This window comes from Carcharhinus amblyrhynchos, chromosome 2 (assembly GCF_965287045.1).
Source record: "Carcharhinus amblyrhynchos chromosome 2, sCarAmb.v2.hapA, whole genome shotgun sequence".
In the NCBI taxonomy this organism is placed as follows: Eukaryota; Metazoa; Chordata; class Chondrichthyes; order Carcharhiniformes; family Carcharhinidae; genus Carcharhinus; species Carcharhinus amblyrhynchos.
Genome location: NC_137325.1, coordinates 78,423,460 through 78,451,248, shown reverse-complemented (window position 1 = coordinate 78,451,248; position 27,789 = coordinate 78,423,460). Strand labels below are relative to the sequence as shown.

At 42.2% G+C, this 27,789-nt stretch overlaps 1 protein-coding gene across 1 annotated transcript in view; it reads left to right on the top strand.

Moving 5' to 3' along the window:
- slc25a13 (solute carrier family 25 member 13) overlaps positions 1-23,297 on the top strand; it is a 195,486-nt gene extending 172,189 nt beyond the window's left edge. The window contains exons 14-17 of the mRNA XM_080214583.1: positions 6,251-6,391; positions 17,312-17,450; positions 22,962-23,120; positions 23,206-23,297. Coding sequence (XP_080070709.1) covers positions 6,251-6,391; positions 17,312-17,450; positions 22,962-23,120; positions 23,206-23,297 — 531 coding nt within the window. The remainder of the gene's footprint in view (positions 1-6,250; positions 6,392-17,311; positions 17,451-22,961; positions 23,121-23,205) is intronic.
- Positions 23,298-27,789: the final 4,492 nt, after the last annotated feature.

Sequence of the window (27,789 nt, the reverse complement as noted above, 5' to 3'; positions counted from 1 at the left end):
CTGGTGACACTTTGCTTTGGCTCTGGCCCCTTACTTTCTTGACTAGTCCGCCATGAGGGACTTTAACAAAAGCGTTGCTGAAGTCCATATCAACCATATCAAATGCATTGCCCTCATGAACACTCCTCATTATCTCCTCAAAAAGTTTGATTAAGTTTGTCAAATGTGACTTTCTCCTAACAAATTTATGCTGACTATCCTTGAATAATTCATATCTATCCAAGGGCAGATATATTCTGTCTCTCAAAGTTCTTTCTGGTAACTTCCCAAACATAGAGATTAGACTGACTGGTCTACCCCGTGCATCCTTTTTCAATAATGGGATAATGTTAGCAGTCCACTGGCACTTAGTCTGTGATGTGGAGATGCTGGCGTTGGACTTAGTAAACACAGTAGGAAGTCTCTCAACGCCAGGTTAAAATCCAACAGGTTTATTTGGTAGGATATGCAAATCAGGAACTGAGTTCCCAGAGTTAACTAATTAGAATATATAGACTAGAAAAATGCTAGATAAACAACCAAAACCCCTTAACCTTGTCAAGTGAAGAAATTCAGCTTTGAATTTCTAAAATATTAATTATCTAAAGCTTTTAAGCTGTACTTGCAGTCTAAGCTAAAATCAAAATCCAGTTGTTTCCCTATTGCTTGTTTCTTTTTTAAAATGCACGGAGCCCCTTCTCTGTATTTTACTAATTCTCAGCTATTTGATAACTTGCCCTCACAGCAGTTTTTCACCCTACCAATGAACTCCTGTTTCTTCTATGATGAACAATAAATGCTGCTGACTGCCTGTCCCAGTGTTTCCCTCAGTCATTTTCCACTAGAAGAGGCCTTGTATGCATTGGGATCTCGTTGTGAAAAACCAAATGCTCTTTCTTACCTCTCTGGAAATTCTAAAAGTTTGTGTCCAGGTTGAAGTTTTGCTCCATCCATGTCCTCCCAAGATTTTATTGAAAATGAAGTATTTTTCACTTTTTCACAATCAGACTCTTCCATCATGAGATGTTGCGGATATTTTGTTTGGCAGTATTCTGGAAATAAAGGCATAAATATGTCCTTTATTAACTTATGATCATGTACAGACTTTTTTTAAATGGCTGTAGCTTTAAATGTCTTGATTTTAAAATTCATGTTCTTATTTCAAATCCTTCCTATCAATTTCTGGACCCTAACCCTAATCCTCCAACCCTCAACCATTTAAGGTGATTTACACTCCTCTAATCCTGGCCACTTCTATATTTCCAAATATAATTGCTTCACCATTGATGGCCATGCCTTCAGTTGCCTAGGCCCCAAGCTCTGGAGTTCTCATTACACATCCCTGCCTCTCATTCTGGCTTTCTCCCTTTGACACTTCTTATAACCTTCCTCTCTGACCAAGCTCTTAGTCATCTGACGAATTATCCCATTTTGTGGCCCTGTGTCATACTTTGTTTTATAATTCTGTTGTGAAGCTCCTTGGGATGCTTCATTTCATTAAGGACACTATAAATATAAGTTGTTAGCTTACCGCTTGTTGCTAACATTAAAGTTTCAGTTACTATAATGCATACAAGGTCCCCTCAAATCAGCAGATGAATATATAGAAATCCTTAAAATAAAAATTATTCACATTTGTTAGAAAGCATTAGTAAGCATTGTTGTCAGAACAAACAATACACAGTTGTGAGCAGAGGTTCTGTCCCAATCAGTCGTCTTATATTAGATATGAAAAGAAAACTTGATAATTCGTGACTGTGTGTGAATCATGAGAGAGTCATCTGACTGCTACCTGTGTTTGATCAGTGACCTGCTGGGTCTCTTGCGTAGTGCTGTAATTTTAGGAGTACTCAGAAATAGAAAACAGTACTTTGATTAGCCTCCTTTTGATGTCTTCAAACATAGTATGGTGATTTAGAATGCGTACACCTTTGATAACAATATCTGCTTTTTCTCCTGGATGTATTCTCTGTTACATTGAATTGTATGGACAGAAGTCTATATGCAGGCTGAAATATCAATAATAGGAATTATTGAGTTGAACTTGACATAGTACATGGAAGCTATAAATGGAATTTTTTCTCTTATCTTTCAAACAAGGGGAAAGCATTCTGCTTCATGTTGGGAAGAGAGTTATAATTTTCATTTTGTACAAAAAATAATTCACCAGATTTGAGCAACTATTTCATTTATATTAATTTTGAAAATTTATTCCATAATCTCTACAAATATAGACTCTCACTCGTTAATGAAATTTCAATGTTATCCCTATACACTAAGTTTAATATACAAGTACATTCAGCTCTTAGTTATTGAGCAGTAATAAGGATTTAATTAATCTGTATTGATTTGGAATTTCATCTATTTATTTATGACAGATTATTAGGGAAATCTCTCAAAATATTACTCTTGGAGGCTTCTGCTATCGTTATTAACTATCATGGCAATTACAGCAGAGAAATGCCTGGGTATGGCCCCGGGTGCACTGGATTACTTACCTCATTTCCCTTTCTTCTGAAACGTCTCTCATCGAAGATGAGTTATTTGTGATTTGAAAAACTGACCAGAAGACCTCACTGCTGCAAAGCAAGAGATCTTAAGGGAGAATTCTGAACCAACCACATAGGATTGTTCTGCTGTGGAACGCTGTGGAATCTTCAGCTGTAAACAATCCTCTGGACAATACATGGATAATTTATTTCTGACTTGTTACTCTTTTATATTTGTTATTCTGCGGAGATTTTTCTATTTTTTGCATTCTGGGGTGGGAAGAATTGTGTTTTGTTGTTGCCATAATGGGTTGTTGGACATATTTGTACATTTTAAACCTTCTGTTAATTTCTTACCTTTACCTGAATTGAGCTTTAGCGTGAAACTGTCGCATTGAGCAGTAAGACAGTCCGAGTGGTTTGGTGGGTATGTGATGGCGTGTTTATTGACTTTGACCACAGAGTTCATTAAACATTTTTTGGTGCTATTGGCCCTTATATCCAGGCTTTGGGCATTAACCTCCCTTGCCACCTACCCCCATTCCTGTAGTTTTGCCATGGATAACATAATGGAAACTTTTTAGTCCTCCACTGACAGAGCACAGAGGTAAGCAGGCATGAAAGTTTGTGCTGCCGGCTGGCTTCCAGTTTTCTGAAGCCATCAACCGTCCAGCCAATTTCCTGAAGGAAGGGTGTGAGGGCAGCAGAGCTACCTGCCCATAAGTGGTGGGTAACAAATTGAACTTGATAAGAGTCTATCAAGTGAATCATTTTCTAGTACTTGATCCATAGTCTTGTATGCTGTGGGATTTCATGTACTCCTCTAAATGCTTATTAAAATTTGTGAGGATTCCCGCATCTTCCATACTTTCAGGCAGACAATTCCAGATTTACATCACCTTCTGGGTGAAAATATTTTTCCTTAAAACTCCTCTAAATTTCCTGCCCCTTACCTTAAATCTATGCCTGTTGGTCATTGAACACTCTACTAAGGAGAAAAGTTTATTTTTAGCTACCCTGTTCATATCCCTCATAAATGTGTGCACCTCGATCAAGTCTCACTTCAGTCTTCTCTGCTCGAAGGAAAACAACCTAAGCCTAACTAGCCTCGCTTCATAACTAAAACACTCCAGCCCATGGTACTTCTGTTAGAATCTCCTCCCCATCCTTTCTGTGCAATCACATCCTTCCTATAGTGTGACGACTAGAACTGCGTACAGTACTCTAGCTGTGGCCTAACAAGCATTTTATACAGCTCCATCATAACCTCCCTGCTCTATAAGTATCCCACATGGCTTCTTAATCACCTTATCTACCTGTTATGCTGGCTCCAGGGATCTTTGGACATACAACCCAAGGTCCGTCTGGTCTTCTGTGCTTCCTAGCATCCTATCACTCATTGTGTATTTCCTTGTCTTGTTAGTCTTCCCAAAATGCATCACTTCACACTTTTCAGGGCTAAATTCCATTTTCCACTGTTCTGCCCATTTGACCAGCCCCCTCTGATACCTACAGTATCACACCAGGAAACCTTCTCTTTGCCTCATGTTCTGTTTCTGTTGTGTAGGACTGCAACAGTGGCATTCAACAGTGGCTGTTTATAATTCAGTGTCGTCTCCCGTTAAGAGGGATGGATTGTTTTTAAGAGCCAGAGGCTGACTGTCACATATGCAAAGGGTACAATTGTATACCCTTTGACTTTTGAACCATGAATTTGTTGTAATGTGCAGGCAGTATGAAGTCTATGTGCTGCCAGTCTCAACAGGACATGCATGGACAGGATGTGAATCATGACCCCTGTGACGAGAGCCGACTAATTTTTAAGCCTTGGAGACTGATGTCAGAAGGATGTGCAAGTATTACTTCATGGAACTGTACCTAGATATTTATACTGCTGCCCAGGAAATTCCACTTTAGATGCTGTCAAGACGAGGATGGTATTGGAAGCTCACCCAAGTATATAAATCATTTGACTCTGGAAACCCAGCACAGTCCTTGCTGTGCATGTGAAATGTGCTAGTGTCAGCTACGCACTTGTAACATTCCTGCTGCTATATTAATGGATATCATAAAATATTTGTTTACATTGGAATTACATGCATTTCAATTTTACTGAATATATAGAGATTATTTACCCTGATGCCAAACAGTAATGAGATGTTTAGGAATTTGGAAACATTTATTCCTGAGAAATTTCTGTTAGTTCCAGATGTCAGAAATGTTACAGATGTAACCCCATTGTGCCTATTTTTGAGTGTTTCAGAACTATGAACATACAAAGGTGTGCAGGTTAGGTGGATTGGCCATGCTAAATTGCTTCTAGTGTTTCAAGATGTGTAGGTTAGGGAGATTAGCAGGGTGAATACATGGGGTTATCGGGACAGGGCTTGTGTGGGATGCTCAGAGTTGGTGCAGACTTGATGGGCCAAATGATTCTATGAAACCAATAGGGCTAATGCCAGACAGAACATGTGCCATGTCTGTATGTTGCCAAGAACTAGCATCAAGCAAATTTTTTGCTCAATTATTATGTTCTTGTTAATTCAAATGCCTCAAACCAACAATGGAGAATGAGCCACTTAAGTTTGTAGCTGGAGTCAGCTGATGATCCATTTTAACATTTTTCTTCTTTAAGTTGATGAGTAATGATGAAGTAAAATAAATCATTTGTGAATATTAGTAAGATTTTGTTTTATAATATACAATGTAAGGAGAGCACATCTAAATGTAAATGCTTTGAAGCAAAGTAAATGTTAGCCCCCAAGTGCTTCAATTAATCACTTTTGCATGTAAAGCACTGTTGGCTCCAACTGTGTTTCCTTTTTTTCCACAAGACTAGTGTACATTACTGGTTGATTAATGCAGTATCTGGTCCTTTAAATGTATTGAGTAAATTGTTTTCAGGGAAAAAAGTGCAACTACAAAGATGACAATATTTTAAGCTCCACATCTTCTGTGTTTGTAAGACTTCCCATTATCTTGAAGAAAGTTTGAAGCCTAGGCTGAAACCTGAGACTTATCAGCTACTGACAGAAAAGCAGATGTAATTGAACCCAAATCTTGCATTTTAAGACTGAAGTTGCTTTATCCTTTCTTGTCCAAGTGAACATTATATTTAAGTTAACAGGTTAAAATTATATTGGATTATTTTTTCTTTATCCAAATCTGTTTTTTTTTTCATCTTAAAAGGAATTTTTTTTGTTCGTTCATATTATCTCGTAACAGGATGATATAAACACTGAGATTGGAAAGTGGGATTTGTATGGTGATCTTTCCAGTGTTTCACACTAAGTAAGGGAGGTGAATAAATCCAAAATGTTTCCTTTTTCTTTAAATTAAGTGTTACCACTCAATTTTTGAAACGTTTCCTAACTTGCCACTAAAGTTGAGGCTTTGGTCAAATAATTTATTATCTTTTAGCAATGAGATAGTGTTAGTGTTTGAGGCTTTGAATATTTAGACATTTAATTGTTTCATAAGAGACTTGTGCTGATTTTGGCAATGCAGTATGTAGTAATTTAACTATTTTAAAATTATCTTGATTTTTTAAAAAAAGATTTATAGTGCTAAAGAAGGATGCTGTAGATTTTTATTATTGCATTGTAAATTTATTTTGTAAAGGCTCAATGAAAAAATAACATTGAAAACTTGATTACACATCATTAACTCTTATGTTTTACTTGGTACTATGATTTCATTTCCATTTGTTAACTTTTGCATTCAGTGTAGTGACTAAGACGCATGTAATTTCTGACCAGATATTACACGCATTCTTTTTGTAGGCTGGTGGTTCACAAGTTATCTTCACTAACCCACTGGAGATTGTCAAGATCAGGTTACAGGTGGCAGGTGAAATCACCACAGGACCTCCTGTCAGCGCACTGGCTGTTATAAAGGAATTAGGTTTCTTTGGCCTATATAAGGTATAGTGTGAAAAGTATCTGCTAGATCTTTGTGTTTCTTGATCTGTGTTTTTAACGTGCTTTTACTTTAATCATTTTTCTTGCATAGTTAGTAGATGCATGTGAATGGATGGAATGCAATAAATATAGTCCAATTTTATTAAGTTTTTTTGTAACTGTCTTGGACTTGTGTCTGAAATCTGCAATCTCATGCATGAGTTTTCTGGTGGGGCCAGCATGCCTGCAGTGTTACTAGACAAAAGTAATTTCATGCATAATAGAGCAACTGTAGGAGTTTGATGCATTTTGGATGAATAAAATAGGAACCTTGTAATGTTAATTAATAACTGATGGGAATCTTCTGCTTTCACCAGTGGCAGGAATAGTGGCAAGCGGGGGCGCTAAGTATGGCATGAATGAAAAAAAAAGTTTCCTACCGAAGGAAAATTAGTCACGAAGATTCATCTAGACTCAACATTGGTTGTATTCTGTCTCCACAATTGATGTCAGACCTACTGAGATTTTCCAGCATTTTCTGTTTTTGTGGAGGAAAGACATAATAGGAGGCATGCTTCCACAAGGTTGTGGATGAAGAGACCATCAGACTGCTCAAGATGAGCTTCAGATGTCTAAACCAATCAGCAGGAGCATTGTAGTATCCTCCATAGTGTGTCTCAGTTGTAGTCATAGCATGCTGCACTCGACATAATCTAGTTCTGCAAGGGGAGCACCCACTGAAAGCTGAGGAAAGCAAGGCAATTCCACAGGCCAGGGAGAATGGCTCTGCTAATGGGTCTGATGAAGAATCAGAGAGGCACGGGGAGGACATGGAGACAGCCGGCAAGTAGGCAGGGATCTCAGGAATGCCAAGATTATGCAGTCCTACAGATAGGCCTCCAAAGCATCAATGCTTCCTCTTGCCAATGACACTGTCATCTTTACCAGCAATTGTGATATGCCAGACTGACCCCAAGCTCCAGCTGCATGCTATAGAAATGCAAGCCGATGTGTAACTACACTTGTGCCTAGTTCAGAGAGAGGATGTGATGCTGATGCAGATGTCTATGTGTCATTTTCAGAGCATTGGGGGTAGGGGGGTCCCCAGGGTCACAGGCAGCTCTTCCAGTTGCCATAGATGCAGGAGAATGACGACATATCAGTACATTCAATCATCACATAGTCATTGTGTATGCTGGGCAGGCAGATGAGACGATGAAAATCTACAGCATGTCATCGAAGCTTCAGTGAGCACTCCTCTTGTTATTACATGTCCGTTTCAGATGACGGGACTCCATAATATTTGCACTCCTCTGTGCACTGCACTCTTAACTTCATCCAAGACGCCTCCATCACCACAACCAGTGGAAAGAGCTGAGCAGTGATCCCTCCTGCCCCCCACTAACGGCCAATTGTAGGGCATGTCAGAGTGGCGTACCTCATGCTCCAATGCATGGAGGCCAAGCATTCAGACATTCCAGTCTTGGCAGCGCAAGCTTCAGTGCCAGTTGACAAATGCATTCTTACACCCGAGTGTCTTATTCTTCACACAGTTCTGTAACATCTCTGCATTCGCTCTTGCTGAAGGTCAGTGAATCTCCAAAATTTCCCATCTGGCACTGATGTCCCCCACCAGAACTCCCAGGAATGCATTTAACAAAACGGGACAGAGTGCCCGAGTCCCTGAGGGTGTTGTCTGCAGAGTTTTTAAGCCGCCTACTTTTCCACTAGTTCCCGCTCTTGCCCTCACTGTCAGACCAACCAGAAGGCGGTCCCTATTTGGCATCCAACATGAAATTACATGGAGAATTTAACCTGGATTGTGAGTGGGTTTTACATCCACTTCTTGGCCCATTGACTTTGTGCCCATGCTAGATGTAGAATTCAGACCATGAGAATATATCGGATTGTCTTCTAGTGACGGGTCCTGCAAAGCAAGTATGCACTTAGTCTTGAGGAGGAGAGGGGTCAGGTCACATGGGGGCATCAACATTAAAAGGTTCTGGGGCAACAGGGAGACTGAATAGTGACAGGAGGAATAGGAATTAAGTGAAAATGGTAGAGCATGGGAGGAACTTTTTGAGCGGTAGGGGGAGATTGGAAGCTGGCCTTGCCGACAAATGTTAAAGCACTATTTTGCAATTGTAAAGGCCATTGTAATTATAAAGATGGCCATTGTCATTTTGCATGTTTATTTTCATATTTGTCAACATTCATATTGCCAGTTTTTAAAATCAGAAATAGAAAATGCAAGATCTGTACCACTAGCCTGTCTATTTAATGGATCATTCTCTGCTATTTCTGCTATCTCTAGCATGATGTCACTCCCAAACGCATCTTTCCATCCCCTCCCCATTCAGCATTCCCTGGTCCACTCAACTCCAATATCCCATCCCCATGGCACCTTTCAATGCAAGCAAAGGAAGTAATTTTTTTTAACCACCTCCTTCCTCACCATCCAAGGCCCCAAACATTCCTTCCAGGTACAATTGCAATTTATATGTATGCCTTCCGGTTTAGTATAGTGCTTTAGTTGCTCACAATTCAGTCTGCTCCACATGGAAAGACCAAACACTGATGAGGTAACTGCTTTGAAGAACGACTCCAGTCTGCAGGTGTGACTCTAAAATTCCAGTCACTTGTCATTTTAGTTTCTTGTGTTTCTTTATTGTTGACCTCTCTGCCTTCGGCTCCTACAGTGTTCCAGTGAAGCTCAAGGAACAGAGCCTCATTTTTCTATTAGGGACTTTACAGCCTTCCAGGCTCAAATTTGGGTGGAATTCTTTGATCCTGTTGTGGCAGGTCTGGTGGTGGGCAGGCACGGAAATAAAATGTCAGAAATCAGCAAGCATAAAAAGCATGTTACACCTCTCCCAGTGGTGGGTTGGTGTTCCTGCTAGTTGATGATCTAAACAGTATTTGCAGTCATTTGCATTTTGTGAATGCTCATTAAAACAGTTGGCTGCCAGAATCCCGTGAAACTTTTCAATCTTGCGTCCCACCAGCAAGAAATTACATCATTGATAGTGACATACACAAGACGGCCTTCAGTTCACAAAAGACTTTGAGGTGAGTGCAACAAAGCCCAACTGCCATTGTGCTGTACTGCACCTGATGCACTGAAATCCTCTACCAGGGCAGACCAGTTCCTGCTGTCAATCTCCATTTTCATGGACTGCATCATGATGCTGGATTCATGCATCCGCTTGTGTTAGCATCCCAAATCAGCACTGTCTGGGACTGGGGAGTACAGGGTATCCTTGCTGCTGTGCCACTCATCAGTGTCTATTTGGACAGCATTGTACTGCAGAACACATGCAGCCACCACAACAAAGGTCTGAAGTTTGACTGGAGATGGGTGCAAAGTGAAGCCGGGAGAGATGGAGGTGTCTGGGGCCTGAGCTGTCCCTGCGTCTGACTGCTGTGGGGTCGTGAGAGTAATACTTCCCACTAAGTGACCCAGACTCTGACCTTGAACAAGCTCTGCCAAGGTGTATGTCTACACTGGAGAAGGGTGTGTGTCAGCACAGTGATGGTTGTTCCTGAGCGACCACATCCTCATAGGTGTTCTGGGGGCTTAGGATGCTGGTTAGCCAGCCACAGTTTGCTCAAAAATGCAAAAGGACAGTTTTAGCAGGTGAGCTGAAGCTAATTCAGAGTACATTATGTTCACTGAATTGCAGGATGGGGTGCTGTGATGGAACTGAGAATCATACTAAATTGTTGGCAGAGCTCAAGTTCTGCGCTGTGACAGGAAGAATCACTGTCCTTGGTGAATTCTATTGTATCTTCCTCAAACTCATCGAGGGTGTGGGTATTTCTAAACTATTAAATTGTAAGTCATTGTTGAACAATAGGGAGGGAGTTATTTGATTTATTTCATTTAAAAAAAAAGTCTTCTAAAGTTTTCAAACTTATAAGGGTTTAATCATGGCAGCAAACTCGAAGCTGTAGTTTGCTCCCCTTTCCCCATGTGGTTATCTGGGCACATTTCCAGTGCCCGGTGCCAGCATGTGTGCAGGAGGTGTGTCCAGCTGCAGCTCCTGAAAATTTGGTTTTCAGAGTTGGAACAGCACTGGAGAGACAGTGAACAACTGAGGTTGAGAGCATTATAGATAGCCTGTTTAGCGAGGTGGTCACAACACACCTGAAGGGACCTGAGGAAGAAAGAGAATGGGTGACCACCAGGCAGTCCAAGAGAAACAGGCTGGTAGTTCAAGAGTCCCCTAGGGTCGTCTTTGCAAATCAGTATTCCGTTTTGGAGGTTGATGAGAGCTCTGGTTCTTCCAGGGAGTGCAGAAAAAGCCAAGCTCTGGCACCATAAGCAGCTTGTCTGTACAGGAGGGGAAGAAGAGAGGAAGGACACTAATAATAGGGGATTCTATAATCAGGGAAACAGGCAGGCACTTTGTGGCCATCAACATGACTCCAGGGTGATGTATTGCCTCCCTAGTGCCAAATGCAACTGACCGGCTGACCAGGGCATCCTGAAGTGGCAGGGGCCGTGATACATGTTGGTACCAATGATATAGGTAGAAAGAGGGATGAGGTCTTGCATCAAGAATTCAGGGAGCTAGGCAGTAGACTATAAAGTAGGACCACTCGGATTGTAATCTTTGGATTACTCGTAGTGCCATCTGCTAACCAGCACAGAAATAGGAGAATAGTGCAGATGATTTGATTTATTATTGTCATGTGTATTAGTATACGGTGAAAAGTATTGTTTCTTGTGTGCTATACTGACAAAGCATACTGTACATAGGAAAGGAGAGAGCGCAGAATGCAGCATTATAGTCATAGTTAGGGTGTAGAAAAAAATCAACTTAATGCGAGGTAGGTCCACTCAAAAGCCTGGCAGCAGGGAAGAAGCTGTTTGAGTCGGTTGGTGCGTAATTTCGGACTTTTGTATCTTTTTCCCTACGGAAGAAGGTGGAAGAGAGCACGTCTGGGGTGCATGGGATCCTTGATTATGCTGACTGCTTTTCCGAGGCAACTGGAAGTGTGGTCAGTATGAATGGATGGGAGGCTGGTTCGAGAGATGGACTGAGCTTCATTCACAACCCTTTGTAGTTTTTTGCAGTCTTGACCAGAGCACGAGCCATACCAAGCTGTGATACAGCCAGAAAGAATGTTTTCTATGATGCGTCTGCAAAAGTTGGTGAGAGTTGTAGAGAACATGTCAAATTTTCTTCGTCTCCTGAGAAAATAGTTCGTTGGCTTTCTTAACTATAACATCTGCATGGAGGGCCCAGGACAGATTGTTGGTCACCTCGACACCCAGGGCCCGATTCTCCCATTATGATGCACTAGTCTTTTGGCGCGTTGGGTTGGGAGATGCGCGTGTTGGCCATTGCGCGGGATTCGCATGTGTGTTCCTGACACATGCATGTTTCCCACTGCTGGAGAACAGGCGCAGTCAAGATCATGCTGGAAATTGGCAGGCAGATGGTTAGGATTGTATTCATGGAGTTTAAAAGAGTTAGCGGGGATCTCATAAGAAACTTATAAAATCCTAACAGCATTACACAAAGTATGTTCCCGGTGGTGGTGGTTTGGGGAGGCGGGGGAGTCCAGAGTTAGGGGAGGGGGTCATCATTTGAGAATAAGGAGTAAACATTTTAGGACTGAGGTGAGGAGAAATTTCTTCACCTGGAGAGTGGTGCATGTGTGGAATTCACTACTGCAGAAGGTAGTTGAGGCCAAAATGTTATGTGATTTCAAGAAGAATTTAGATAAAGCTCTTGGGGCTAAAGGGATCAAGAGGTATGGTGGGAAGGGGGGATTAGGATATTGAATTTGATGATCAGTCTTGGTCATAATGAATGGCACAGCAAACTCAAAGGGCCGAATGACCTACTGAATCTAGTTTCAATGTTGGCGCTGTTTCGGTCTCCGCGTGTGCTACCTGATTTGCTGAATGTTTACAGCATTTTCTATTTTTATTAAATGTACTGAATATTCTTTTGATTGAAATTACATTTGTGAAGCTCAGAGATGTTTTTAGTGCTCCAATTGAATCATTGCAATATGAGTCGGGGAGGTGATGGCCTAGTGGTGTCACCACTAAAGTATTAATCCAGAAACTCAGCTAATGTTCAGGGGGACCTGGGTTTGAATCCCGCCACAGCAGATGATGGAATTTGATTTCAATAAAAAATATCTGCAATTAACAATCTATTGATGACCGCAAAACCATCGATTGTCAGAAAAACCCATCTGATTCATTAGTATCCTTTAGGGAAGGAAATCTGCCGTTCTTACCTGGTCTGGCCTACATGTGACTCCAGAGCCACAGCGTGTGGTTGATTCTCAACTGCCCTCCAAGGGCAACTAAGGATGGGCAGTAAATGCTGGCCAGCCAGAGGCACCTGTGTCCCACGAATGAAAAAAAATGCTGGAAATTGCCAGGTGCCTATTAGCTCGGAGATGGATGCTGCTTTTGAGGTAGGGAAACTCGAGTCCCACTGGATCTAACAACGCGATCTGATTAACATTTTAAAAAATCTGTTTCCTGGCCAGAGCCAGTCAATTTGAGAGGCTGCCTTTTGAGTGGGTAAGCAGTCATCACCAGAGTGGAGCCAGGGAGTGGAGAGTAGCCAGAGAGGGATTGGAAAGGCCAGGGCAGGCGGAGGAAGATCAGGTGCCAGAGAAAAGAATGGTATCCAAACACTGGTGATTAGAGGTTGTAGAAAATATAGGATCTGGATAGGATTGCCAACCCTCGAGGATTGGCCTGGAGTCTCCAAGAATTGAAGGTCAATTTGCTGTGTGCAATTCTCGAAAGAAATCATCAGGACGTTCAAAAAGATTGTTTTTCTGTCATTTCTTTGAACAGTCCTGTTTATCAGCTATAAAGCTACCCATCACCCAAATGAGTCTTGCTTTCAAATTGGTGTAGGAAAGCAGTGCATCACACTGTTGTGTTGGCTGACTAACGGCTGGAGTGTGGCGGCAAGTCATGGGATGAAACCTTCAGGAATACTTTTAATCTCAATTGGCAACCGTATGTCTGGAGTAAAGCATGAAAGGAGGTTAGAGTGAAAATTGGAGAACAGAGAAAATATCAAGGATTGGAGCAATGGAGATATCAGAGTTTTGGGGGTAAACCAGAAGATCCAAGGGAAGACTGGGAGGGTCAGGATTGTCCTATTGCAGGTGAGGTTAGGTGTGGTTTTGGCTGGTGATGCAGTTGAACAGAATCCAGCAGGTAAGTAGAAAGGTATTTATCACCTGGATCCAGAATCCTCCCTTCTGCCTTTGGGTTTCTCGAGGCCCAAAAGCAAGTAAATGGCTGTTAAATGAGGCACACAACCTCATTATGACATTTGCCTCTGATCTCCCTCCCTCTCCCCTGCCCACTGCTGGCTTCAATCTTTATTCTGGTCTGCAGTCAGTCCACTACTTGGATCCTAATAAAGCCTCTAGCCTCCAAACATCACCCAACTCGGCTCTCGTTTCCACTGACATTGAAATCAGAAGCAAGCGAGTGGGTGTGCAATATTTAATATTCACCTGAAACAGTTCTGCTAATTTTTGGGAATTAACATTCACACCTAAGCTATTCATAAACTCCTTAACATGTATAGTTATGTTAGCCAATGGCAGCAATCTAGCGGCCATACTAGCTGCAAGTCTAAATCATAATGGCTGCTAAATCTCACAGGAGGGCGAGATATTAGAACAATATCTTCCCAGCTTCCCCTCTGATAATGTGATCATGTTCACATCCAGGAAGGGTGTGGCCCTGATTTGCATATTAAACATCAATTTGCATATTATTATAGGGCTTAATGCCACTACTTCTGTTTTCTGTGCATCATCCCACCTAGCTGGGGTGATATCATTCCAGATGCAATTACCACTGGTTTTCAAATTTGAAACGACGCCAGAGGCATGCTGGTAAGTATAGCCCCTGGGTGGTGAGGGACATGGCTCTGCACTACCCCAAAACCCTGGCAATGGCGACCTGGAGGGAGCAATGCCGGTGAGGGGGGAGGGTGCGATGCCCGAGAGGGGAATGCATCATGAGGTGGAGAGTACGAGAGCCCTGAGAGTTGCACAGTGGGCGGGGGGGCGGAAATGTCCTGATTCTTGTGTGGTTGGTGGGAAGATTACCATGATGCTTGTCGGGGTCCTCTGTGGCAATGGGAAGGTGGGAGGGAGTTTATTTTTAACATAGATTGGGCACCTTTTATAGATGGACTTATTGGTTGATCGGGCTGCACTCCCCCCAGAGTGATGCACCACCATGTCCCCAGATTTTCTACGGACTAAGTTTATTTATTCATTATATATTAGTGCCACAAGTTGGCTTGTGAAAATCCCCTAATTGCCACACTCTGGTGTCTGTTTGGGTACATTGAGGGAGAATTTAGTGTGGCCAGTGCACTTAACCAGCACGCCTTTTGAACTGTGGGAGGAAACCAGAGTACCCTGAGGAAACCCATGCAGACACGTGGAGAATGTGCAGACTCCGCACAGTGACCCAAGTTGGGAATTAAACCTGGGTCCCTGGCGCTGTGAGGCAGCAGTGCTAACTGCCAGAAAATCTGAAGTGAAAACTTGGCTGTGAACCCAGAGAGGTTTAGGCCACTTCTCAGAGCCTGTCACTGACAAGTTTTGGGAAAATCCGCCCTACACTATTTTCCATATTGGTGAACATTTTATCTGTTTAAACCAGGAGTAAGGTTACCAAATCTGGATGAGTCTACAACTAAGAAACCAAGTTGTGAATGAATCTTTTGAGCAACGCTGTTAGGAAAATTGTGCTTTGATTATGCACAATTTGTGTTATTTGCTGCATTGAATCGACAACACAAATGAGGCAAATGCAGAGCACTTTGCTGTTTTATCATACTGACTCAGCATGTATCGTGGAACCGCCTTAATGGCGCCACAAGTTGATTTTTCTTTCTTCTGAATTTCATGTCTAGTGAAAAATAAAATAGGGTTCTTTAATGGATGACAAAGGGAAGGAAGAGCACATAATACACTTGGTATGTTGTCCCTTTTGGGAGTGCTTTTTCTGGAAACTCAATCTAACACAAAGCTGCTGAAGCAGTTTAAATATTAGTACAGATCTCAAATGGACGAATAGAGTTTTAATAGCACAAATGCTAAATGCAAGTTATAATTCGTGTGTATTTTATAATTTGAGAAGGAACCTAAGTGCATTTGTATTCTATAACAAGAAGTTGAATGTTTTGCTCTTTCACTGATGTTTTCTCTGAAGTGGACAATAGCATGTTCACTTCAGGAGACAAGGTTAAACCAGTAAATTCCAGACCTGCTGGCTCCCTGTGCTCAGCCTAACACAGAGATGCCTTTGTGAGCGTAATTATCCTCTCCCCTATTAGGAACATAGACTGTTTAGCCCCTTCTGCACAACTGTTGTTGGTATAAAACCAAATTAGAATTTCAAAACAATGTCTTGCCTGAAGGTGTGATTTGTCTATCTGATGTGCAGATGCTGGTGTTGACTGGGGTAAACACAGTAACACCACCAGGTTAAAGTCCAATAGGTTTATTTGGTAGCAAAAGCCTCTAGCTTTTGGAGCGCTGGTCTTTCATCAGGTAAGTGGGAGTTCTGTTCTGTTCACAAACATTTGTTTGTGAACAGAACTTCCACTTACCTGACAAAGGAGCAGCACTCCAAAAGCTATTGGCTTTTCCTACCAAATAAACCTATTGGACTTTAACCTGGTATTGTGAGACTTCTTACGTTGTTTATCTGACTCATTCTATAATCTAAGATTGTTTTTGTTCTTAATCTATTCACTTGGTCAGATACAATCTAAAATTAAAGGATTTATAGTTTTTGGCGGAGGGAGTTAATTCACAGTAGATTTCTCCAGAGCATGGTTCAAGGTGTTTGTGATTCAATAGTGCTATGTCTGGCAACCGATCCTTTGGCAGCCACTGACCAGGATTTTACCTCATGCAGGTGGATCCTGCTACTTGCCCCAGATTGATTTTGAAGTTTTCACCCCAAGTCCAAGGGCTGATTTTGCAAACAGTGTCAGGAGAAATAAAACAAAAGCAAAACACTGCGGATATTGGATTCTGAAACAAAAACAGAGAATGGTGGAAAATCTCAACAGGTCTGACAGCAACTGTGGGGAGAGAACAGAGCCAATATTTCAAATCTATGTCAGAGCTGACATCAAAGAGAATCAGCAGAGATTTCTACTACGAGGGTGGAGAGGAGTGATGGATTGGGACAAAGGGAATGTAAATGAGGATACAGAAGGCTGGGAAAGTGCTATAAGTGTCCATTAAGTGGTCAGAATGTGTGAATGGCAGAACAGAGGTGCAAATGATTAAGGGACTGTCTGGGGATTATGGCAATTGCCCTGAAAGGCGGGGGGGGGGTGCGGGGGGCTGCTGGGTGAGAGCTGCATGAAGGAGAGCTGGGGTGGAGAAGTGGAAAAATGGAAATGAGAAAGAAGGATGATAAAATGGATGATGAGATGAAACAAAATAAAACGAAAATAGGGTGAAGGTGGAGGAGAGTGTTCATGTTCTGAAGATGTTGAACTCGATGGTTAATCCGGAAGGCTGTAAAGTGCCCAGTTGGAAGATGACATGCTGTTCCATGAAGGCTGTGCACTTGGATTCAAATGGGCACAAACCAGTTTGCCCCATTAGAAAGAAGCCTGGAGAATCGCAGACTGTATGGCATCGGGTGCAAAATCAACTTTTAGGCTTGCATGCTATTCTTTGAGATTAGTACGATCTACTAAAGGCGCTTTGAGGTTGGAGAATCGCCCCCAGTGTTTCAGGTCAAAAATCTTTCATGCAAACTGCTAACTCATAACTTGTAATTTTTGTTAACTCATGCTAACTCACATTTATTTAAAACTTCCTGCAGATTTCTTTGGCATCCAACATCGAATGTTCTTTCTGACATATATTGATTACTGTTGTGTTTTCTTTCTCACACAGGGTGCAAGGGCCTGTTTTTTGCGTGATATTCCATTCTCTGCTATCTACTTCCCTTGTTATTCTCACTTAAAAAACTTCTTTACAAATGAGAATGGACAGACTCACCCTGGAAACCTGCTGTTGTCGGGAGCTTTAGCTGGTGAGCACCTGCTTTTTGCCTCTACCTGGTTTGTGCCTGCTCAACAGAAGTGTTGGTGCCATGACTACCTACTGTTTTAAAATATTTTTTTCAAAATGCTGAAGATGTTTAAAGGTCATCTTAGTTTGAAAAAACTGAAACTTAATCTATGGTGGCAAGAAGCTGTGTATTCAGTGATGAGTGATTCATTGTTTGACTGTCCATTTGCAAGTAATGCAAATAATTTCCACTTCATAGATGAATGCAGGTCCTGGATGTTTAATACCATCCACGATAAAGCAGCTCACTTGATTGACACTCCATTCACCAACTTAAATATTTGCTCCTTTCGGAGGGGGTTACTGCAGAAACTTTCGTAAGTTGCAATACTACATCAATACAGCTATGGAGTGCCAGTGGAAGAGTTACACAGCACTGAAAATGTGCTTCGGCCCATCAGGTCTGCATCTAAAATAATGTGCAACTTTAGTGGTAGTTATTGTTGGTACAGACTTGATGGGCCAGAGAGACTTTTCTGCGCTGTATGATTCTGTGACTGTGCCATTGGCATACCATAGCTGCAGTGAGTATTGTTTCTGCAGTACTGCAACTTACCAAGATTTCTGCAGTAACCCCTCCTAAACCCATATTTTCTATTACTTAGGAAAACAACTCTTATGGGTGAATGGGAACAATGCTGTTTCCAAGTTCTCCTCCAAGTCGCACCAACCTGACTTGAAAATTTATCTTGATTACTTCATTGTCCTCAGGTCAAATTCATAGAACTCCATTCCTAACAGCACTGTATGAGTATCATTGCAACACAAACTGCAGCAGGTCAAGAAACTGGCTTATCTTACATATGAACATACGAGAAGTAGACCACTCAGCCCCTTGAGCCTGTTCCCCCTTGGCTGATCTGATTGTAATTTCAACTGTACGTTCTTGCTTACCTACCCCGATAACCTTTTACCCCCTTGTTAATCTGTCTAGCTCTGTCTTAAAAATGTTCCAAAAATGCTCCAATTGCTTTTTGAGAAAGTTTGGGATGCATAACTCAGAAAACTTTCTCCTCGTTTCCATCTTAACGAAGCCATGCCTTATTTTTAAACAGTGACCCCTCCTCCTCCCCCCTCCATTCAGTTCTCTGACAAAAGGAAACATCCTCTCCTCATCCACCCTGTCAAGATCCCTTGGGATCTCAGAAGTTTCAATCAAGTCACCTCTTAATCTTCTAAGGGATGTAAGATAACCCAAATTCATCTACTTTCTCCTCCTCCCTCCGAAGATGTGGAGCCACTCAGCGAGTGCTGTGTTCACCTCCAATTCAGTTTGGAGTTCTGCTTGCCTTTGTGACATGTGAACGAGGGGGCATGGCCTCAAAATAAGGAGGAGCAGATTTAGGACTGAGCTGAGAAGGAATTTCTTCATCCAAAGGATTGTGAATCTGTGGAATTCCCTGCCCAGTGAAGCAGTTGAAATTACCTCATTGAATGCTTTTAAGGCAAAGATAGATTTTTGAACAGTAAAGGAATTAAAGATTAAGGTGAGCAGGCGGATAAGTGGTGCTGAGTCCACGAAAATATCAGCCATGATCTTGTCGAATGGCGGAGTAGGCTCGAGGGTCCTGATGGCCTACTCCTGCTCCTAGCTCTTCTTATGACATCATGCTGCTCTGGATGTATTATTCAACATGGGGGTTATGATTCTGGTGTATGGACCCAGTAATATGATGATGTATTGCAGTGAGGTTCCTGACCTTGAACAGTGGGAAACATAGCCTGTCACTGGTGGGGAGAGGGGATGATTGTGTCCTAAATTTACGTGGACTTGAAATGTGGCCTTTTCGCAATATTTTATCCCCTGATGCAAACAGGAGCAGAAAATTCCGGCCTATGTGTGTTTCCTAATTGTCAGGTCACCAGCAACCTGTTCTGGTCCCTCCATGCCGACGCTATAATTAAGAAAGCCCATCAATGCCTCTAGTTTCTCAGGAGGCTAAAGAAATTCGGCAGGTCCGCAATGACACTCACCAACGTTTACAGATGCACCATAGAGAGCGTCAATTCTGGATCTTTCACAGCTTGGTATGGCTCCTGCTCTGACCATGACTGCAATGAACTACAAAAGGGTTGCCCGGACTCCCCTCGCGCAAATCAGCCTCCCATCCATTGATTCTGTTACGCTTTCCGGTGCCTCAGAAAAGCAGCCAGCTAGCCAAAGTGCCCGTGCACCCTGGACATGCTGTCTTCCATCTTTTTCAGGAAAACTGACTCAAGTTGGTATGTGACTTCAAGATTGGGGGAAAGGCAAATTGTGCGGAGGGTGTGGAGAGTCTGCAGAAGGATCTAGATAGGCTGGGCGAATGGGCCAGGAAATGGCAAATGGAATTTAATGTTGGCAAGTGTGAGGTGGTCCACTTTGGTAGGAAGAATGGTAGGAAGGACTATTACTTATGTGGCGAAAAACTGCAGCAGGCGACGGTGCAGAGGGACCTCGGGGTCCTTGTGCATGAGTTGCAAAAACCCAGCTTGCAGGTGCAGCAGGTGGTCAGGAAGGCGAATGGGATGCTGGCCTTCATAGCAAGGGGGATTGAATATAAAAGTAGGGAGGTCTTGCTGCAGCTGTATAGGGCATTGGTGAGGCCGCAGCTGGAGTACTGTGTGCAGTTTTGGGCGCCGCACCTGCGCAAGGATATTTTGGCCCTGGAGGGAGTGCAGAGGAGGTTTACTAGGCTGATACCGGAGTTGAGGGGATTGAGCTATGAGGAGAGGCTGAATAAACTAGGCTTGTACTCGTTAGAGTTTAGAAGAATGAGGGGAGATCTCATTGAGACGTATAAGATGATGAATGGGATGGATAGGATAGAGGTGGAGAGACTCTTCCCGCTCAAAAAAGACAGTAGGACTAGGGGGCACAGCCTCAAGATAAAGGGGAGGCGGTTTAGAACGGAGTTGAGGAGGAACTTCTTCACTCAAAGGGTGGTGAATCTCTGGAATTCTCTGCCCGTTGAAGTGGTGGAGGCTGCCTCGCTAAATATTTTTAAGAAGCGGGTTGATGGGTTCTTGATAAGAGAGGGGATTAAGGGTTATGGGGAGAGGGCGGGAAAGTGGAACTGAGCCACAACAGATCAGCCATGATCTTATTGAATGGCGGGGCAGGCTCGAAGGGCTAGATGGCCTACTCCTGCTCCTATTTCTTATGTTCTTATGTTCTTATGACTTCAGCTTCTTCCCTGCTGTCAGCAGACTTTTGAATGGACCTACCATATATTAAATTGATCTTTCTCTATAGCCTAGCTATGGCAGTAACACTACATTCTATACCCTCTTCTTTCCTTTTCCTATGAGTGGTATGTTTTGGCTGTATAGTGCGTAAGAAACAATACTTTTTGCTGTATACCAATACATGTGGCAATAAATCAAATCAAATGTGTAATTCCATAATATACTGAAACCAAATATTGAAATTTAGGCCACCTTAATAGGTTAAAAAGTGAACATTTGCAAAGAATGTGACACTGGTTCTCCACATCTGTTAAGAAGTGTCCCATTTCTTTAGCTTTGTGGTTTGATATAGAATAAGTTGCAAGACTGATGTGGATTATATATCACATACAAATGCCTATCTCAGATAGTAATTTTCTGCACTTGTTTATTTTAAATTGACTTTTTATGCTATTTTATGTTAAGTCATGATAACATATGCAACAGCATGATTATTCTCCTATTTTCTTTTCTCACTTGGATTAATCTCAGATGTGCTTAGAAATCCAATAGTGAATCCATTGGAAGTAATTCAACAATGTATATGGATTTGTTTGCTGCATGTGCATAGTCCCTCTGATGTCATTAACATGATTTTGAAATAGCTGTGCATGTACAAATATCAGGCATGTATAATTAGGGAAAAGCACTTTCCTTGATGTAGGAGAAGGTTTGTATAAGTCAGCAAAGGTGAAACGGAGTTGCAGGCCTATCTGAGCCATACCCAAAATAGCGCGCACAATTTAGATTTGCTGACAGCATTCAAACATTGGTGGCATTAGCAAAACCATTTCTCAAGGAGAAGTTGGTGCATTTTTCTGCAGAGTACTGATTACTGTGCAGATGTTTGTACAAAAAGACTATTCATGAGAATAAGATCATAAGAAATAGGAACAGGAGTAGACTATTTGGCTCATTGATCTTGCTCCATCATTCAATAAGATGTTGTCTGATCTGATTATGGCCTTAACTCCACTTTTCTGTCTGCCCTATAACCCTTGATTGCCTTGTCAATCAAAATCTGACTATAGCTCACCTCAGTGACCCAGACTCCACTGTTCAGGATGTAAAAGAACTCCAAACACAAACCATTGCCAAGGGAGAAGAAATTCCTGCTCATCTCCACCCTAAGTGGAAGACCCCTTATTTTGAAACTGTGCCCCCCTAGTTGTGGATTACCCTATGAATGGAAACGTCTACTCAGCATTTACCTGGAAATCCCACTCAGACAGAATCTTATACATTTCATTAAGATCATCTCTCATTCTTCCAAACTCCATTGACTACAGGCCTGACCTGTTGAACCTTAAAGACAATCCCTTCATTCTTGGAATTTCCCTAGTGAATGTTCAAAAACTGTGTATAATGCAAGTACATCCTTAAGTAAGGAAACCAAATCTGTACATGGCACTCTAGATGTGGTCTCACCAATGTGCTGTAGAGTTATAGCAACCTTTGGCTACTTCTATGCTCCTGTCCTCTTCTGATAAAGGCCAATGTTCCTTTTGCCTTTTAAATTACTTGCTGTGCATGCATGCTAATGTTTTGTGATTCATGTACAAGGATGCATGGTTCCCTCTACTGCAACATCTCTTCTTTCAAATATTTTGCTTTTCTATTCTTCCTGCCAAGCAACCTCTCAATTTTCTCACATTATGCTCCATTTGGCAAATTTTTGTCTACTCCTGTAATCCATTTGTATCTCTATATATTCACTTTGTAGCCCCCTCCACCACTTGCTTTCCTACCAATCTTTGTCTCGTTAGCAAATTTGGCTATATTGCACTTAGTCCCTTCACCCAAGTCATTAATATAGTTTGAGCAGTTTAAGCCCCAGCGTTGGTCCCTGTGCCACTGCACTCCAAGGATTTCTGACCTTAAAATGATCTATTCATCTTGATTCGCTGCTACCTGGTAATCAATCCCCTATCCATCCTAATAGTATCCCCCTAAAACCCCTTTTATGTGGCACCTTATTTAACGTATATTTGGTTTGATTTATTATTGTTGCATGTATTAGCATACAGTGAAAAATATTGTTTCTTGCACAGTATACAAAGTATATTGTTCATAGAGAAGGAAATGAGAAAGTGCAGAAATCTCTTGAATTCTGCCCCAAAAGAAAAATAAGCATGGGCTCCTCCAGTTTGAGCTGTGTTCTTTGTGATAATTCTGGAACTTCTCCATATTCTTGGACATTCCAAACCAAATGTACTTGATTTGTGCTTTTTTTTCATTTTTAAATATTTGTTGTTTTCCATATTAGGGATGCCTGCAGCTTCTCTGGTGACACCTGCTGATGTTATTAAAACAAGATTACAGGTGGCTGCACGTGAAGGGCAAACTAAATATAGTGGATTGGTGGATTGCTTTTGGAAGATCTTGCAACAGGAGGGCCCAGGTGCTTTCTGGAAAGGAGTTGCAGGTACACAAATGCATTTTAACTTGTATTCTTGTGGAGGAGTTTGTTCTGTCTTCAATAACTATTTCTGTTTGTTTCCCCCTCATAGCCCGTATGTTGCGTTCCTCACCCCAGTTTGGTGTTACTTTATTCACTTACGAGGTTTTGCAGAAGATTTTTTATGTTGATTTTGGCACGTAAGTAGTATTATTTCATTTTAAAAGGTGTTCCTAAAAGTTGTCTTGAGCACAATATTTATTGTGCTTTTTTTTGTATGTTAGCAGTTGTTTATGTTATATCTTGCACTTGTATACTTCAACTTCCTCACATCTTTGACGAAATGTGATGGGTGGGCTTAAAAGAAAACTTTCTAAGTGCAGTGACTGCTGTTCTGTGGGCAAAACACAGCAGGCAAGCAGCATGTGGCAAACAGTAATCTGTTTTTGTTGGCACTTGTTGAAGGAGGAACATTGACTTAGAATGAGGTAACTCTGAATTTTTTTTCTTGTACTCTATTCTTCAAAATCCACCTGAACTAGCACACAGGTCCTAATTTGAATGACTCGATCAAAGGTTGCCAGCATCAAACAACAAAAGGCATTGTCCTAGTATTATAATGGAATGTTAGTCTGGATCACTTACTCAAGTCCTGATGTTAGATTCAAACGTGAACAAAAACAAAAAGTACTATTTAGCAGCGTCTTCCAGGCCCACGACCATTTGCATCTGGGGAGACAAGGGCAGCGGATAAATGGGGGCACCACCACCTGCCATCCTGACTTGGAGGTATGTCACCGTTCCTTTACAGTCGCTGGGTTGGGATCCTGGAATTCCCTCCTAACGGCATTGTGGGTCAACCTGCAGAACATGGACTGCAGCGATTCAAGAGGGCAGCTCACCACCGTCTGCACAGGGGGGGGGGGCGACTGGAGATGGGCAATAAATGCTGGCCAGCCAGTGATGCCCGTGTCCCATGAATGAATTTTAAAAAAAGGCTTACTACTAAATCTAATATGACATGCTCCTTCATTGATTCTAGGACATATTGTTGCAGAAAACCATTCTCAACAGCCTTGATAGGGCGGCACAGTATCACAGTGGTTAGTACTGCTGCTTCACAACTCCAAGGACCTGGATTCAATTCCCTGTCTGTGTGGAGCTTGCACATTCTCGTCGTGTCTGTGTGGATTTCCTCCAGGTGCTCTAGTTTCCTCCCACAGTCCAAAGATGTGTGGGTTAGGTTGATCGGCCATGTTAAAAATTGCCCCTTAGTATCCTGAGATGCGTAGGTTAGAGGGATTAGCAGGTAAGTGTGTAGGGAAATGGGGGTGGGGCCTGTGTGAGATTGTGGTTGGTGCGGACTCAATGGGCCAAATGGCCTCTTCCTGCACTGTAGGATTTCTATGATTCTATTAAGCTAAGCCAGCTATCATACTGAGGCACAACAACATGCATAAAATAGGTTTTGTGATTTTTAAAAGGGAGAACTGATTCTGCTTCTGCTTCTGCTTCTGCCTCTCCCTCTCTCCCCTCACTCCCATCTCTCCCACCCATGCTTCCATCTCCTCCTCTTTCCCACCCACACGCGAAACTCTCTCCCACCCATCCTGTCACCTTTCTTTCTGTCAACTACCCTGTCTCATTCTTGCCCTCCCACCTTTCCCCCTCTCTCCTACTTGCCCACTCACTCTCTGCCACCCAGTCTCTCCACCTCTCTTACCCTCTCCCAGCTGCCTTCTCACTTCTCTCTCTCCGACCCTTCCACTCTCTCTCTGTGCCCAGCCCTTCGCTGTGGTCTCTTTGACTTGGACTGCTGACCTCTGTTCACTCGGTCTCCGTTCTCCTGGCCTCAATCAGCCCCTGACTTGTGGTTGTGGCCTACTTCACTCTGCCTTCTGTCGCCTTCACTCTTGCTCTGATTTTTTGCTATTTTCAACTCATCCAACCAAAAGCCAGCTTCTTACTGCATTGGCTGCTGATAAACTGACTTGTGTACCTCTCAGTAGCCAACAAAATGATAAAACTACTTTTGATTGGACAAGCTAGAAGTATGCTTTTTTCAAATTTAAAACTGCTGGATCTTTTAGGAAATGCTGATCTATCTGAATGCCTCTTTGCTGCACCACCTCCATATTCCATGATGTCATTAGTAATTATTGATTTCTGTCTTGAACATGTTCAATGATTGAACTTTCACAGCCCTCTGGGTTAGAGAATTTCAAAGATTCACCACTCTGTGAGTGAAGAAATTGCTCCTCATCTCAGTCATAAATGACCCATTCCTTATCCTGAGATTGTGTACCCAGGCTTTAGACTCAGCAGCCAGGAGAAACATTTTACCTACGTTCATCTTGCCATGACTTGTTAGAATTTTGTAAGTTTCCATGAGGTCATCACTCATAAGAACATAAGAAATAGGAGCAGGAATAGGCCATCTAGCCCTTCGAGCCTGCCCTGCCATTCAATAAGATCATGGCTGATCTGAAGTGGATCAGTTCCACTTTCCCACTTTCTCCCCATAACCCTTAATTCCCTTGTCTATCAAAAACCTATCTACCCATGACTTAAATATATTTAGTGAGGTAGCCTCCACCACTTCAACGGGCAGAGAATTCCAGAGATTCACCACCCTTTGAGTGAAGAAGTTCCTCCTCAACTCCGATCTAAACTGCTCCCCCCCTTATCTTGAGGCTGTGCCCTCTAGTTCTGCTATCCTTTCTAAGCAGGAAGAATCTCTCTACTTCTACCCTATCCATCCCCTTCGTTATCTTATATGTCTCTATAAGATCCCCCCTCATCCTTCTAAACTCCAACGAGTACAGACCCAGTCTAATTAGTGTCTCTTCACAGGCCAACCCCCTCATCTCTAGTATCAGCCTAGTGAACCTCCTGTGCACTCCCTCCAAGGCCAATATATCCTTCCTCAAGTGCGGCGACCAAAACTGCACACAGTACTCCAGCTGCGGCCTCACTAGTATCCTGTACAGTTGCAGCAAGACCTCCCTGCTTTTATATTCTATCCCCCTCGCTATAAAGGCCAACATTCCATCACTCATTCTTCAAAACTTTAGGAAATACTGAACATGGTCTCTTCAGAAGAAAATCCAGCCATCCCAAGAATTATTCCTTGGGAACCTCCATTTCACATCTTCTCTGGCAGGTATATCCTTTGTTAGATTAGGGGACCAAAACTATATATAATTCACCAGGTAAGGTCTCACCAAGGCTCTATATAACTGCAGCAAGACATCTTTACACATATACTCAAATCCCCTTGTGATGAAGGCCAATATACCATTAGCTTTTCTAATTGCTTGCTGCACCTGTGAGCTAGTATCTAATGCACAAGACCATCCAAATCCCTCTGGACACCAACGTTGACCAATCTGTCCCATTTAAGCAATATTCTGTATTTTTACCAAATATCTTCACATTTATTCACGTTATGTTCAATCAGCCATGTACTAGCCATTCACTAAGCCCATTCAAATGCTTCTAAACTCTCCTTTCATCCTCCTCACAACTTGCATTCATTCCCAGTTTGGTCTCATTAGCAAACTTGGAAATAATGCATTTGGTTCTCGTGTCCAAATCATTGATGTAGATTGTCAAAGCTGTGGGCCGATCACTGATGTTCTAAGCAACATGTTCAGAAATTAAGTTTGTCCTTTAATAAATACATGTTGACTCCGTCCAAGTTTTCCATTGTGTTTTAAATATCTCCAGTTTTCACGTCCTTTATACCACTGATGTCAAACTGACAAGTTTGTACTTCTCCATACTTCCTCTTTCTCCCCTTTAAAACAATGGGGTTACGTTTGATATTTTCCAGTCCACAGAAACCTTTCTAGAATCTGAAGAATTTTGAAAGTAAATCACCAATGAATTACACTGTCTCTCTAGCCATCTCCATCAACATTCTGGGATGAAGCCCATCTGATCCAAAATTATCAACCTTCAATCCATTTAACTTTTTCATTGCTATCTTTTTATTAATACTAGTTTCTGTTAGTTCATCAAACCCTTTATCCAATTAGAAAAAGTGAAACAATGGGCCAAAACCTCTGAGGATAGACAATCACAGTCTGATTTCAGCTCCACTCTTTTGCTTACATTTGAATGTTATGCACCTTTCTCACCTCACCTGCTGGCCTCAGGTCAAGTAAGAACAGTACAGTGGATTCCTGAGGCCTTCAGCCCAGGACACCAGAGTTGGAGGAAAGGAAGCCATGCCACCTTTTTATGGTGCTAGCTTTTATGGAGGGTGGGTGGGGGTGGGGAGTGCAAGAGAGAAGAGGGGATAATATGGGTAGTCAGTTGGCTAGGGTAGGATAGGTTGGGGAGTGTCAGGTGGTCATGGCTTACTTGAGAAAGGATATACTGGCACTAGAAGGGGGTACAGCAGAGATTGAGAGAGTTAGCTTATGAGGAGAGACTGAGTAGACTGGGGCTATACTGATTGGAATTCAGAAGAATGAAGGGAGATCTTATAGAAACATATAAAATTATGAAGGGAATAGATAAGATTAGAACCAGGGAGATTGTTTCCACTAGCAGGTGAAATTAGAACTAGGGGGCATGACCTCAAAATAAGGAGGAGCAGATTTAGGACTGAGTTGAGGAGGAACTTCTTCACCCAAAGGGTTGTGAACCTGTGGAATTCCCTCCCAGCGAAACAGTTGAGGCTACCTCA